At 39.5% G+C, this 13,616-nt stretch overlaps 3 protein-coding genes across 5 annotated transcripts; 1 reads left to right on the top strand and 2 right to left on the bottom strand.

Moving 5' to 3' along the window:
* Positions 1–78: 78 nt before the first annotated feature.
* LOC111463017 (synaptotagmin-2-like) lies at positions 79–4,132 on the top strand. Its single transcript, XM_023106854.1, has 12 exons — positions 79–651; positions 1,260–1,358; positions 1,455–1,505; positions 1,587–1,710; positions 2,107–2,225; positions 2,333–2,434; positions 2,508–2,582; positions 2,669–2,745; positions 2,823–3,069; positions 3,146–3,499; positions 3,602–3,733; positions 3,817–4,132. Exons 1-12 carry the CDS (start codon positions 541–543, stop codon positions 3,946–3,948), a joined length of 1,623 nt encoding a protein of 540 aa, XP_022962622.1. The 5' UTR covers positions 79–540; the 3' UTR covers positions 3,949–4,132.
* A 61-nt stretch (positions 4,133–4,193) lies between these two features.
* On the bottom strand, positions 4,194–8,759 carry LOC111463016 (endoplasmin homolog). Of its 2 annotated transcripts, XR_002713810.1 has the most exons (16): positions 8,652–8,759; positions 8,332–8,452; positions 8,079–8,232; positions 7,908–7,988; positions 7,668–7,779; positions 7,456–7,582; positions 7,233–7,371; positions 6,731–6,848; positions 6,427–6,623; positions 6,115–6,330; positions 5,868–6,033; positions 5,629–5,770; positions 5,368–5,518; positions 4,860–5,264; positions 4,386–4,752; positions 4,194–4,330 (listed from the first exon to the last, which is right to left on the bottom strand). XR_002713810.1 is itself a non-coding variant. In XM_023106853.1 (15 exons), exons 1-15 carry the CDS (start codon positions 8,716–8,718, stop codon positions 4,498–4,500), a joined length of 2,451 nt encoding a protein of 816 aa, XP_022962621.1. In that variant the 5' UTR covers positions 8,719–8,759; the 3' UTR covers positions 4,194–4,497. The 2 variants fall into 2 exon arrangements, 1 of the variants encoding a protein (XP_022962621.1); XM_023106853.1 differs by having other exon boundaries at positions 4,194–4,752.
* A 1,343-nt stretch (positions 8,760–10,102) lies between these two features.
* Positions 10,103–11,743, bottom strand: LOC111463018 (thaumatin-like protein 1). Of its 2 annotated transcripts, none has more exons than XM_023106855.1 (2): positions 10,936–11,740; positions 10,103–10,336 (listed from the first exon to the last, which is right to left on the bottom strand). In XM_023106855.1, the coding sequence occupies exons 1-2, from the start codon at positions 11,679–11,681 to the stop codon at positions 10,162–10,164; spliced, it is 921 nt and encodes a 306-aa protein (XP_022962623.1). In that variant the 5' UTR covers positions 11,682–11,740; the 3' UTR covers positions 10,103–10,161. The 2 variants fall into 2 exon arrangements, with proteins under 2 accessions (XP_022962623.1, XP_022962624.1); XM_023106856.1 differs by lacking the exon at positions 10,103–10,336 and adding an exon at positions 10,497–10,861 and having other exon boundaries at positions 10,936–11,743.
* Between the last annotated feature and the right edge of the window lie 1,873 nt (positions 11,744–13,616).

The raw sequence follows: 13,616 nt of genomic DNA, 5'->3' as shown, positions 1-13,616 counted from the left end.
AAAAAAAAAAAAAAAAAAAAAAAAAAAAAAAAAAAAAAAAAAAAAAAAAAACATGCATATCATTAACACTGGAGCGAGCTGTAACAGAAAGAAACGGGATTCGGTTCATCTTCATCAGTTACAAAACCCAAAAAGCAGATATTTCCTTTCATCCTCACTCCTCTTCGAAGCCCTTTTGACCTGATTACCGACACTCCCCTTACGCGCCTCTTCCCTGCCTCAATTCAACCCCGTTTCCTTCGATCCAATGCCAATGGTGAACAAAATGCTTTGATTCTGCTACCCTCAAACGAATAAACGCTCCTTTCCTACTCCCGATTCTTCATTTCCCCTCCAATCTTATCCTTTGCTTCAAACAGATCGCCAATTCCTCTTTTGGGAAACTGAATTAATCGCCTCTTTCTCTTCGTTTTCTCTGCGATTTAATGGAGAAAAGGGCGTATTCATAAGAGGGTTCTTTCTTTTTCCTTCTGTTCATCTTTCCCTCTTCGATTTCTTCTGACTTTTGGGGATTTGGGTCTGTTCGAGAACGGATTTTAGATGGGTTTGCTTAGTAGTATACTGGGTTTCTTCGGATTTGGCTTGGGAACTTCGATTGGGATTGTGATTGGATATTACATGTTCATCTATTTTCAGCCGTCGGATGTCAAGGTTTGTTTCTTGTTCCACTTTTTTTGGTGTTTGGTCTGTCTGTTTCTCGAAAATGTTCTGTTTCTTCTACGGATCATCACAGTCTCTGTCTGCTCTGTGTTGGATTATTGATCTAATTGCTTGAATCGACAGTGTTTTCTGAAAATGCTGAGTGGTAATTCCCAGCTCGTTTGGGGTTTTTCCTGTTAGTCACTTTAGTTCCCTCAATTTCACAAGTTTTGGGGGTTTTGCTTGCTTGTACTGATGAAGACACGACAGACCTAAGTACTGCTGTCCCCTATTTTCGTGGGGTTTTTTTTGATGTCTCCTAGGATTTCATTTAGATGTCACCCCATTTTCCCCTTAACTTAGAGGAAGACATTAACAGTATTTGCCTATGAATTGCTACCAATCAAGCTTCCTTTTGGTTCTGTTTCTTTTTCTTAGGCAAATGGAGGCTTAGTAGTTGTAATATATGCTCTGATCTGAATGAGTATGTGGCCTTGTTTATGAATGCATTCAGGGACTAACTGTTGGGAGATTCGTTTCGAGTATTAACCAGTCGAGTTCTTCCCGTTCTTTGTTGTCGATTGGCTCGTGTTGATTTGTGTTGAAATTTATTGTTTCAGGATCCTGTTATTCGCCCTTTGGTTGAGCAAGATACGAGCTCGTTGTTGCGGATGATGCCGGAAATACCTCTGTGGGTGAAAAATCCTGATTACGATCGTGTATGTTACCGTTACCGTTTCGTGTTGTTAGGATGTGATTGCTTGTGATTCATTGTTTAGTAACAGTTTTCATTGTACCTTTCTTGTCTCTTGTAGATTGATTGGCTCAACAAATTCCTTGAACTTATGTGGCCTTACTTGGACAAGGTCTGTGCTTTGCTATTGAAAATTGATACTCTTTTGCTGAGGTGTTTGGGCGATGATACCTTTTATTGCTGTCTTTCTTAGGCCATTTGTAAGACAGTGAAGAACATAGCAAAGCCTATTATTGCTGAGCAAATTCCAAAATACAAAATCGAGGCTGTTGAATTCGACACGCTTACATTGGGCTGCTTACCACCCACTCTTCAAGGTACACTCCTCCCTGTAACGGCCCTTGCCCACCGCTATCAGATATTATCCTTTTTGGGCTTTCCCTTTCAGGTTTTCCTCAAGGAAAATGCGTTTGTTAGGAAAAGGTTTCCACACCCTTATAAAGGAACGAGTGCCAGCGAGGACGCTGGGCCCTAAAGGCTGGTGGATTCTGAGATCCCACATCTTTTGGGGAGGAGAACGAAGCATTCTTTATAAAGGTGTGGAAACCTCTCCCTAGCAGACACGTTTTAAAAACAAACCCGAAAGGAAAAGACCAAAATGGACAATATCTGCTTTGCCCCCTGATCAAATGGTTGTTCATGAGTTACCCTTCATTACTCCGTTTTTGGGAGCTAGACGAAGAATCTCACTCTTTGATGAATTTACAAACTAGGAATGAAAGTTTATACGACTGATGATAAAGAGTTGATCATGGAGCCATGCATGAAGTGGGCGGGAAATCCGAATGTTACCGTTTCAGTTAAAGCATTCGGATTGAAAGCGACTGTTCAGGTTGTGCACGACTATATGCACTAATATTGATTTCGATATGCATACTATGAATATGTATCAATACAACGAGCAAGTGTAGAAATATCTGACTTTCTCTTGCCTTTCAGGTGGTCGATTTGCAAGTGTTCGCTATTCCGCGTATAACCCTGAAGCCTTTGGTCCCGACATTTCCATGCTTCGCCAAAATATTTGTCTCTCTAATGGAGAAGGTGCTGTAACTGGTTAACTCATATATACTTAAATAAATTTCGAGTCATATTTTAAATTTTGTCGATTCTGCAGCCCCATGTCGATTTTGGGCTGAAATTGCTCGGTGCAGATGCGATGGCCATCCCGGGGCTGTATAGGTTTGTTCAGGTACGAATTATTCTATATCATGTTATCTTTACCGGCATTGTCAACATAGATAACGAACTCGTGAAATTTCTTCCCCGTCATCACAGGAACTCATAAAAGATCAAGTTGCCAATATGTATCTATGGCCGAAGACCCTCGAAGTACCGATAATGGATCCTGCAAAGTGAGTTCTGTTCGTGTCGTTTTATATTATGATTATGTTGAAGCGTTTCGTTTCTTGATTCGGGTAATCTTTGTCAGAGCCATGAAGAAACCTGTTGGCATCCTTCATGTGAAGGTTTTGAAAGCAATGAAGCTGAAAAAGAAAGATCTATTTGGGGCTTCTGATCCATATCTGAAACTGAAGCTCACTGAAGACAAGCTTCCTTCTAAGAAAACGACTGTGAAACACACGAATTTGAACCCGGTTTGGAACGAGGAGTTTACTTTTGTCGTGAAAGATCCCGAGTCTCAAGCTTTGGAACTGATTCTTTACGATTGGGAGCAGGTATTTTCGTAATAATCTCATCGAGGAACGTTTAGAATCTTTGTTACAGAGGTTGGTTGTCTTGTTTTGTTCTTAGGTTGGGAAGCATGATAAGATGGGAATGAATGTTGTTCCACTGAAAGAACTTACACCCGAGGAGTCCAAGGAATTGACTCTTGAAGTGTTGAAAAATATGGATCCTAACGATACACAAAACGAGAAGTCGAGAGGGCAGCTTGTCGTGGAATTGTTGTACAAACCTTTCAAGGACGACGAAGCTCCGAAAGATGATGGTGATGATGCAGCGGCAGTACAAAAGGCTCCCGATGGAACGCCCGATGGCGGAGGCCTGCTTGTTGTCATAATCCATCAAGCTGAAGATGTGGAAGGGAAGCATCATACGAACCCCTACGTTCGTTTACTTTTCAGAGGAGAGGAGAAACGAACTAAGGTAACGTTTTAGTATAACGTGCAAAAATGAACTCTCGCGATCACGGATTATATGCTTCGGGTTCGTTAACTTTGAACTCCATTTGGCATGTATGCAATGCAGCATGTTAAGAAGAACCGGGATCCAAGATGGGACGAGGAGTTCCAGTTTACGCTCGAGGAGCCACCGGTGAACGATCGGATTCATGTGGAAGTACTGAGTGCATCTTCAAGGATAGGCCTGCTTCACCCCAAGGTATGTATAATATTTTAAGCTTGGGATCGGGATCGTATGAAGCTCGGGATCATATTCTGAAATTTGAAACGTAATATGAACAGGAAACTTTGGGGTATGTGGACATAAACTTAGCTGATGTCGTCTCAAACAAGAGGATTAATGCGAAATATCATCTGATCGACTCGAAGAACGGGAGGATCCAAATCGAGCTACAATGGAGAACTTCATCATAGGCAGGCAGCTAGTAGCAGCCACTCTTTTCATTGTATTTCTTTTTTGCTTGAAAACCTTTCTCCATGTAGGCTAAATTGAAGTAGGTGATTTTTGTTTTAATGAAATGTTGATATGGTTTGGTTTATTTTCATTTGGTCCAAAAACAAAGATTGAATAATGTCAATGCTTTCATTTTGGTTTAAATCATTCCCTTGCAGCAATTGATGTTTGTTCGTACGAAATTCAAGAGAGGTGGGAGTGGGCATTCACTGAATGGGCTATTATTATTGGATAAAGCAGAAGAGAGACCTACGGATGATTAAGCCTAAAAAAACATGCTTTCAAAATTTGTTCATATCAAACAACAGGAGAGGAAGAAGAGAACCAAAGTTGTTTCCAAAACCCCCTTATAAACCAACTTCTCTTTCATTCCATGAGCTTTTATCGAAACGCAAAAACCCGATGATGGTAGGAGGAGGAGGAATTAGCAGAGCTCTATGCTGGCGGTGACTGGTGATGGATGATATCCAGATATAAAAACCACCTCTCCCTTCCTGTTAAATAATCTACTACAGCTCATCCTTTACGCCCTCATCGGCTGTTTCCGATTTGATAGTATCTTCAGCTTCTGCAGCCTTCGATCCAGTCTCGACGACTTCTGCATCATCTTCCTCTTCAATGGTTGCGTCGGGACTGATGTTTAAGCTAGTCTTCACCGTGTCATAGATTTGGGAGGCAAAATCCTTGGGATCACTGAGAATAAACCCGCTTTCCAGAAGAGCTGTCTGGTACATCAGTTTTGCAGCATGCTTTGCGCCCTCGTCCTGTTGTTTTAGATGCAGCAAATCAACCACATTAGAGAATGTGATAAAAGAACAGTGTTAAAAGCATAAATAAACATGTTAGAACAGATTGTCATAACATAACATACCTCCGAATCCTTGACTATTCTCTCCCGAAGATCCTTGATGATCGGGTGCCTTGGGTTGATCTCGAGCACCCTCTTACCGCGCATATATGCTTGTTTGCTAGCATCTGATAGGGTCTGAGACTGCATGATCCTTTCCATATTAGCGCTCCATCCATACTTGGATGTCACAACCACACAAGGTGTGTTATCCAAACGATTCGAAACTTTGACATCGTCAACGTTGTCGAAAGAAAGGGCGGTCTTCCACCATTTAGTAAGATCCTTGAAGGACTCCTTGAGTTCTTTATCCTTCGAGTCTTTGCCTAGTTTGAGACCCTCCTTCGATACATTTTGGAATTTTTTGTCTTCGTAGTCCATGAGATATTGCATTAAGTACTCATCAACCGGATCCGTGAAAAAGATAACCTGTTAAGAGAAGAAAATATTTTAGATATGAGAGGAAATGGATGAATGGATGGCAAAAAGAAAAAGAAAAAAAGAAAAAAAAAAACTCCCAATTAAAATTCACCTCATAGTTCTTCTTCTTAAGACGCTCAAGGAATGGGGATTTCTCCAACTGTTCCTTGCTTGAGCCAGTAATGTAAAAGATATCCTTTTGTCCTGATTTCATTCTTGAAATATACTGATCCAGTGAAATCAATTTGCCATCCGACTTGGAGCTGCAAGAGAGTTCGTTTAAGGTAATGATCTCAGGGAGACAGAGAAGCATCAATGAGGCAGAATAAAGCAACCCAGAAACGAAACTGAAATGGAAACAAAGGCAAGATACCTCTCGAATCGGAGCAGTTTTGCTAGACGGTTTCTGTTAGTCGCGTCCTCAATAATACCAAGTTTAATTGATTTGCCAAACTCATTCCAGAATCGACTGTACTGGCCTTTCTTCTCATCATCATCACTACTCTTCTCTGCAGCTGCTTGTTAATGAAGGTTTAAAGTTAATCAAATGAAACATGGAAGAAAATTATCACGTCTTAACAGCATCACAATAATCAAGTTCTTTAGGTAAACCTTTCTTCTCCTTGTCACTGAACTCATCAGGATCCTCTTCAGCAATTTTACGGATCATATCAAGGGCCTTGCGAATGAGTTTCTTCTTAATTGTCTTCAGGCTGCTGTGTTGTTGGAGCATTTCTCGTGAAACGTTGAGGGGTAAAGTATCAGAATCAACAAGACCCTGCAGATAGAAAATGTTGAGAAAATAATCGACGATTCAAGTCAAACGTCGTTCTGTTGAATAACCCGACCACTCATTTACCAGCAAAAAGTTCAAATATTTCGGCAGGAGCTCATCAAACTCGTCTGAGATGAAAACCCTTCGAACATACAGCTTCAAGTTGGATTTTTTGCTGTTATAGTAGCTCTCGTAGAGATCATGAGGAGCCTTAGGAGGCACAAACAGAACAGCTTTGAACTCAACATCACCTTCTGCATTGAAGTGACTCCATGACATAGGCTTGTCATCACTAAAATCCTGCCATTTAACGTTAACTTCATTAGATTTGGAATCCAAATTTTACAGATTAAGGTGCTTCAATATTTTTTCACTGCTAGAATTTTGGACAACGACCTTAGCAAGAGAGTGGTAGAATTTAGTATACTCTTCCTCTGTCACTTCTTTGGGACTCCGCAGCCATATGGCTTTCACATCATTCAAAAGCTCCCATTCATAAATTGTTTCTTTGACTTTCTTTGTCTTTGACTTCTCAGCATCATCATCTTCACTCTTTTCTGCATCATCTTCCTCTTCTTCCGAAGAGCTTTCAGCTGTTTTTCAAGACAGAAAAGGTAATCAGACTTACACCATGACAAAGTGACAGTTTTTTTGCTGTAGTTATATATGCATATCCGACATCCAAGACAATAATACATACGCGGTGCTTCTTCATCATTGGATTCATCCTCATCTGCAGGAACGTCCACGTCAATCTCTTTGCTTCCCCAGATATAAATGGGGAAGTTGATAAATTCTGAATATCTCTTCACCAAATCCTATACAGAAAGAATTACCACAACCCATTTTAGTTTAAGAAGTCAGAGAATAATGTCGAAGAAACTAACAAATAAAAATATGCGTTTTAGATAAATTTTCATTTAACCAATGAACAGATTATCAATCAAGTTCATTAAAATTCAACAATGGACAAGAGGGTTGCTGTCATATGGCGCCGTATAGCTTTTGTGAGATACAGAACGAAAAAGAAATGGCCGGTTGCAAGAAGGAAAGGAAAAACCGGAAAGTAAGAATAAATTCAGTGTTCGGGAATTAGGCTCAAGATAACTGCTTGGTGATAACAGTCCCTTCGTGTCCAATTTGAGGATCAAATCATTAACAAACATTAAAAACAGGTAACAAGAAAAGCAAACTAAACTTACTTTCAGTTTGCCCTCCTCCAGGTATTCTTGAGCTTCATCTCTAAGGTGCAATCTAATTTCAGTTCCGCGGCCTAAAGGTTCATTCCAAGTATCTTCAGAGATGGCGAATGCTCCATCAGCCTTGGACTCCCACACATGTCTAGAAACAAGGAAAAGTTAAGCATACAATAACTAATACCAAGACAGTGGCAAACACATCCAAATCATAATGAGAGTTGCTCACTGTTTGTCATCGTTGTGTTTACTGATCACTTCGACGTAGTCAGCCACAAGATACACGGAGTAGAAACCTACTCCAAATTGGCCAATAAGATTGAGATCACCGCTTGTCTGCATTTTTTCCACAAATGCTGCACAGGAAGATAGCAAATTCAGTACCTCACATTACGCCTACCGACCTAAAATAAATAAAATTAACTTCAATGATGGAAGTACCTGAAGTTCCAGATTTCGCTATGGTTCCCAAGTTCTTAATCAAATCCTCTTTCGTCATACCAATACCTCTGTCGCGAATCGAAAGGACTTTGTTTGCCTTGTCCAACTTAATCTGCGATATTTGATATATGGACAACAACGTAAGTATGCAAGGGCCATCGACTAGAACGAGCAATTTTCTTGCTCAGCGAGGTAATAAGAAAACAATGTGTCCAAATCTAGCATGATGGATAAACTCACTTGAATCTCCAGCTTCGAGTTGTCGCCTTCACCCAAGATCTCTTTATCGGTCAGGGAAAGGAACCTAATCTTATCCAACGCCTGAAATGCAGAGATACTATCAGTAATAACCGATCTCTAATTACGAGATTACAAGATCTGATAAAGTAAGACGAGGCGGAGTGGACTTACATCAGAAGCGTTGGAGATCAATTCTCGGAGGAAAATGTCTTTGTTACTATACAAGGAATTGATAATAATGTCCATGAGACGAGACACCTCAGCTTGGAACTCAAATTTCTCCGCGCTGCCTCGAAGAGATCTCTTCGAGATGGACTCCGACTCCCTGAAACCACAATTCGAGAGAACATACGTTAGAAATTTCCCCTAACTGGACAAATCTGTCGGTGAAAGCGTGTATCTACGAGATTAGACATTCACGAACCTCTTGACGACATCAGAATCAGTGGAGAGTCCATGCGGAACGGCGCCGATCTTTTCCTCGACCTTTGGTGGATCTACAACCTCGTCAGCATCACCGTCGGCCTTGGCATGAAATCTAGAACCTAAACGCGAGAGAAAAACACATACATCAATATCACCATAAAATCTTCACAGTTCAAAGAGAGCTCAAATATCATCCAAATTTCTACCCAAACCCCCCAAAAAAAACATGAACCATCGTGATTAACATAATGCAATATCCATTCAGTCCACATTTCAACAAAGAAATCAAAATGGATGAAAGAAGAACCCAAATCACACCTTCATCAGGTACGAGGGAGAGAAAGCAAAGAAGGAGAAGAGCAGAAACGATCGTCCACTTCCTCATGGTTCTTGCAAACCTTCCAGTAGCTTCGACTACTAATCTGATTTCTCAACTGGCTCGCAACATTTATATAGGTCTATTGGATTGATCTATACTGCCAGCGTGGAGGATCCAACGGTAGCGCTTTCTGCTAGTAAACGTGGCGAAATGTTATTGGATAATATTCCATTGCTCGACGTGGATAAAGCCATTCCAAATTTCCATCTCTTGCCCCTACTCAAGACTTGGGAGTGGAAGTCTACTTGATGATCCTAACGGGCTATGGCATCCGATGTGGAGAATCTGACGGTAATGATTGCTTTGTTTCCACGTGGCTACAAGTTATTGGGTTGATATTTTGGTTTAGACGCGGAAACACTGTGTGTTTCCCGGAGGATACGTTTGGAATTTGTCATACTTTTAATCGATTCGCTGATTGGGATGCGGCAAACAATCATTAAAAACGTTTTTTTTTTAAATAAATACAAAATAAAATTAAGTGCATTAATCAAATATTTCCCAAATTTAATTAATCACGTCTAATCAAGGTTAAAATGTTTTTCCATATGGAATGTAACATTATTCTTTTTTAAATTATTTTTAACGTATCTTCTCGTTCACATTATATAAAATAATTTTTTGTCAAATGTGATTCGAAACTCGAAAATGCTGTCTTGTTTGTCGGGTTAGAACAAGTGTTGCACGATCAATGTCTCGATGCTGAGATAGTGTGATTGTGACACGTAACGCGCAACCCATCTCTCTTTACCAGTCGTCCTCTCATTCATTGGCTGTGAGCTTTCTCCATTTATCGATACCAATGAATCTCATCTCCCTCTCCTTTACCTTTCATTGACACTCAAAATTCACTCTATCTCTTACTTTTTATCTTTCTATCATTTGAGCTCTTATCGTCGTTCTAGGTCTCTCTCAATAACTACCGTTGGTCGAACCAAAGAACCCGACCCAAAAATACAAGGGTTTGTTCAAATTGAGTTACATCAACGTTACAAACTAAACTCTAGCTACCCACGTGATAAAATCAGTAATTCTACAATCTTACCATTAATTTAACTGTTAATATAAACAAAAATTGAAGATAACTGAGTCACAGCAGTGGGCCCCATCTTAGTCTTAATCGTAAAGTAACGACGACGATGGTTAAGATCTTCCATCAGAAAAGGAATTAAAGCTACCAAACTTGAGAGCCCAGCAAAGTTGGTACTTTACGGCAGGTTCCCCGCCGTCGCCGCCGCCATCGCCACCGCAAACCTCCACCATCCACCAACCATATCACTCGGATTCAAACTCAAGCAACCACCTTTCAGATCATGAAAGGCAGCTGTTCCAAAGAAATAAAGGCTGTTTTTTTCTCAACAATTTCTTCAAAATTTAAATACAATAAATATTACAAAAATCAAGAAATTGTTAATGTAGAAACATACTGCGAACATATGGACATTAAATCTAATGGAAGAAGAAAATGAAAAAAATAAAAAGAAACAGTGACCAATTCAAAGCTGAAGACAAAGCCATTGTTTTGGACGATCCGTCTCCGGTGATGAAGTCCGGCAGCCATGAACTGTTGAACGTCACCGATGGGCCATCGCCTCCGTTCGAGGGGTCTTTTTCTGATTTTTGGCTGAAAAAAAAAAAAAAAAAAACATGAAGGTTGAGTTATGAGGAAGATGACTGTCAAAGTGTCACTTTACAGGTAATGATTCATCTTTTTGCTGTTAGATTATTTGTCCCAAAAAAAAAAAAAACAAAAAGCAATGTGAATGAAAAATTAGAAGTTATTTTTTATAGGATTTCTTTATTTCATACCAATCGAAAGGGGTACAATTGTCATTTTCAATCTTACCCCTCGACTTTTGCCCGGATAACAAATAGTTGGATATAGATTCAAAATGTCGTTAGTCTCGATTGTCTCTGTGTCTAATCACATTGGTTCAAATTTCTCAATACTGAAAAAGCTTTTGAACCCGTGTTAGTGCTGGTATAATCACACCCAATATGGAATGACACGAATTTTATTTAAAAAACGTGGGGCGGTATGATCCGACGCATACAAATGCTCGGGACAGTTAATGGGGTCACCTGAACACGTCGGAGAGAAGAAACATAATGAACATGAACACACGAGTGGAGCGGGTGGCAAGATAATCTTTAAAAGTATGAAATTAAATATTAAATTAGTTTGGAATAATTTAAATTAAAAATTGAAAGCTATTTTTTTACCTTGCTGATGAAGGGCAGAATGTGATGGTGTAATCTGCACCACTGCAAGTAAAAGTGCTTGACGCATCATCAAAGGCGTAGCTATACGATTTGGGGCAAGCCGATTTAAACATTTCCGAGTACAACGACGGTTTACAGGCGGCGGGTGAGTTATACGCGCCGCTACAACAGTACTCCGGATTCCCAAACGCCTCACATGCGCTTCTACACGCTTTCCCCTCGCCACCACGTAGTTCCGCAGGGCACCGTCGGTTCAGGTCCGCCGCACATCCAGTCGACTGACAAGCGCCGCTCCCGCCAGTGGAGTCGACCATCATCGGAATGTTGTAGCCGTCGACCAAACTGACATCGTAAAAGTCCATCGCGCCACCACCGGAACCAATCGTGAACTCAGCTAGAGTCGCGGGTGGGGTGGCTCCGTTGCCATTGCATTCCATTTGGTTTGACCCACAGTCGGCTGTCTGGCAGCTGCCTTGACCGGTGGCGGCGTCGAACGAACAGCCTGTCCGGCCCCAGAATCTGCCGGACCAACCCGGCGGCGGTTGGAATGCACGCGCCGCCCCAGGGGAGAGCTCGAAGCCAGTTGATTCCAATTGGGTGTTTCCGAGAACTCCCGGCCAAATTGTGTAATCGCATCTATTTATTAATGTAATTCCAGCTCCATAAACGCCATTAAAGAAGACGATCAAAAGAAGAGAGAGAAACAAAAATGGAGGAGAGAGAAAATGGGTTCGAAGAAATCCCATTGAAGAAGATGAAGAACAACAATTACATCTCTCTCCTCTGTTTAATCGGGACTTTCTCTCTCTTCGTGTGTGAATATATATAATGAATTGAAAGTGGACAAAGGGAAAGAGAATACAATTGACTTTACAAGTCAAAACAAGGAACTCTCACCCTCCCTCCGACTCTTCAATTTGAACGTAATTTTATAGATAAGACACTAATTATCATTTTTTGTTCAGCTACGAAAAGGGTTAAAAGTGGTTAAATTCGAATTTTTGTCGAGACCCTTTTATCGAGTCTACTGTCTAAAAATGATAGATGATCAATTATCGTTGCATTGCAAAAGACAGCGATGAATCAAATTTAATGATGTACCCTGACGATATTACCTATTAAACGTCGCACTCCGCTCGGGTATGATAGAAACCCCACCAAAAAACTTGACACCGTGTCACGTTTAAAGAAACATATCACAAAGAAAAAAAGAAAGAGATGTGGAGATTTATGATAATGAAGATAAGTAAGATTTGTTTCAAGTTGTAAAGGAAGAGGAGAGTGGACTTTGCTTTATGAAATGAGGCACAAAAGAATTATTTTTAAAAAATTAATTAAATAAAGATATAAATTTTGTGATGGATGATCTCTCCACGTCCCCGTCTACAAGTTCTCATCCGTCATCTACATGCACTTTCACACCTATGGATCCTGTACGAGTTCAAGCCGACCGCTAGTAGATATCGTCTACTTTGATTCGTTTTGTATTGTCGTCACCCTCACAGTTATAGGGAGAGATTTTGTAAGATCCTATATTGGTTGGAGAGTGGAACAAAACATCCTTAAGGGTCTAGAAATCTTCCCGCATGTGGGTTTTAAAAAGTCAAATAGGACAGTATCTGGTCAGCGGTGGGCTTAAGTTGTTACATGTTTCTACACAGTGTTTCGTTACTCTCTTCAACCGATATGGGATCTCACATATTCCTATTTTGTAACATTATTATGTGTCGCAGAGCATTCAGATTTTACAAAAATTATAAAGCTTAGAATCATGTCAGAATATGCACGAATGTTTCCTTTTTTTTTTTTTTAGAAGATATTTTGTTCGTAAAAGTTAAGAGAAATGATATTTGACGGTCTGAAACAAAGCATTTAATGAAAAGAAAAACTTTATTTTAAAAACAAAGTGAGATAAATTAAAGTGATGACAATAATATGTCAAGATATTACATAAATATATACATTAATATGATATAAATGTATTGGAGCATTGGGCTAATATAAAGTTGGGAGCCATTATCAAAGGGGGAATATGTTAAGTAAAATGACGTGGGAATTAATTTTAAAATATATATTTTTTTTTTAAATTTGTAAAAAAATAAAAAGGGTGGATGTGTTGTAAGAGATAAGGATTTGTAAAGGCAAAAAAATGACATCCCAAGTACTTATCAAAACCAAGTGCTTTGAATTTTGGTTTGACCCTTTCTAAAATTAAATATTTATTTATTTAGCCAATTAAGGAAAAAGGTGAAAATAAGGACGTGCCTTTCTAAAATCTACTTTTTCTATTTTTATTTTTATTTTTTTAAATAAAAAATAAAATTATGTTGACGAGAGACGTCCCCATCTCTGTCACCTATTTCATTTATGGTTTCGGTGAAATTATTATTATTATTATTATTTATTCTCTTCGGAGATTCTCCATGTATTTTAAGGTTTCATTTTTCAATATAATATTTATTAAAATAAATTGTAAAAAATTTAATGTTTTATTGACCGGTGGCTTATCCCACCAAAGAGTGAACACGCAGTAGCATTCGTGGTGGTGCTTTAGGATTCTAATATACTGCATCGAAGATCAGAACAAGTTTATCGGCAAACCATTGTTGTCCCATTTTTTAGTGAGTTGGAGCACAGTTATCTTATCCACACTGAATTAACTAGAAGTTAGTGTATAAAAA

This window comes from Cucurbita moschata, unplaced genomic scaffold, assembly GCF_002738365.1.
Source record: "Cucurbita moschata cultivar Rifu unplaced genomic scaffold, Cmos_1.0 Cmo_Scf00027, whole genome shotgun sequence".
NCBI lineage: Eukaryota > Viridiplantae > Streptophyta > Magnoliopsida > Cucurbitales > Cucurbitaceae > Cucurbita > Cucurbita moschata.
Note: the sequence above shows the minus strand (reverse complement) of the source record. Positions and strands in the feature narration are given on the sequence as shown.

Excerpts from the sequence above, each read along its gene's own strand:
- LOC111463017 (XM_023106854.1), top strand. The coding sequence starts at position 541 with ATGGGTTTGCTTAGTAGTATACTGGGTTTCTTCGGATTTGGCTTGGGA. Across the intron at positions 2,226-2,332 it reads GATTGAAAGCGACTGTTCAG|GTGGTCGATTTGCAAGTGTT; the intron begins GTTGTGCACGAC and ends CTTGCCTTTCAG. Across the intron at positions 3,070-3,145 it reads TTCTTTACGATTGGGAGCAG|GTTGGGAAGCATGATAAGAT; the intron begins GTATTTTCGTAA and ends TTTTGTTCTTAG.
- LOC111463016 (XM_023106853.1), bottom strand. The coding sequence starts at position 8,718 with ATGAGGAAGTGGACGATCGTTTCTGCTCTTCTCCTTCTTTGCTTTCTC. Across the intron at positions 6,624-6,730 it reads CAATGATGAAGAAGCACCGC|CTGAAAGCTCTTCGGAAGAA; the intron begins GTATGTATTATT and ends CTTGAAAAACAG. Across the intron at positions 6,331-6,426 it reads TCTACCACTCTCTTGCTAAG|GATTTTAGTGATGACAAGCC; the intron begins GTCGTTGTCCAA and ends GTTAAATGGCAG.
- LOC111463018 (XM_023106855.1), bottom strand. The coding sequence starts at position 11,681 with ATGGGATTTCTTCGAACCCATTTTCTCTCTCCTCCATTTTTGTTTCTC. Across the intron at positions 10,337-10,935 it reads TTCTGCCCTTCATCAGCAAG|CCAAAAATCAGAAAAAGACC; the intron begins GTAAAAAAATAG and ends TTTTTTTTTCAG.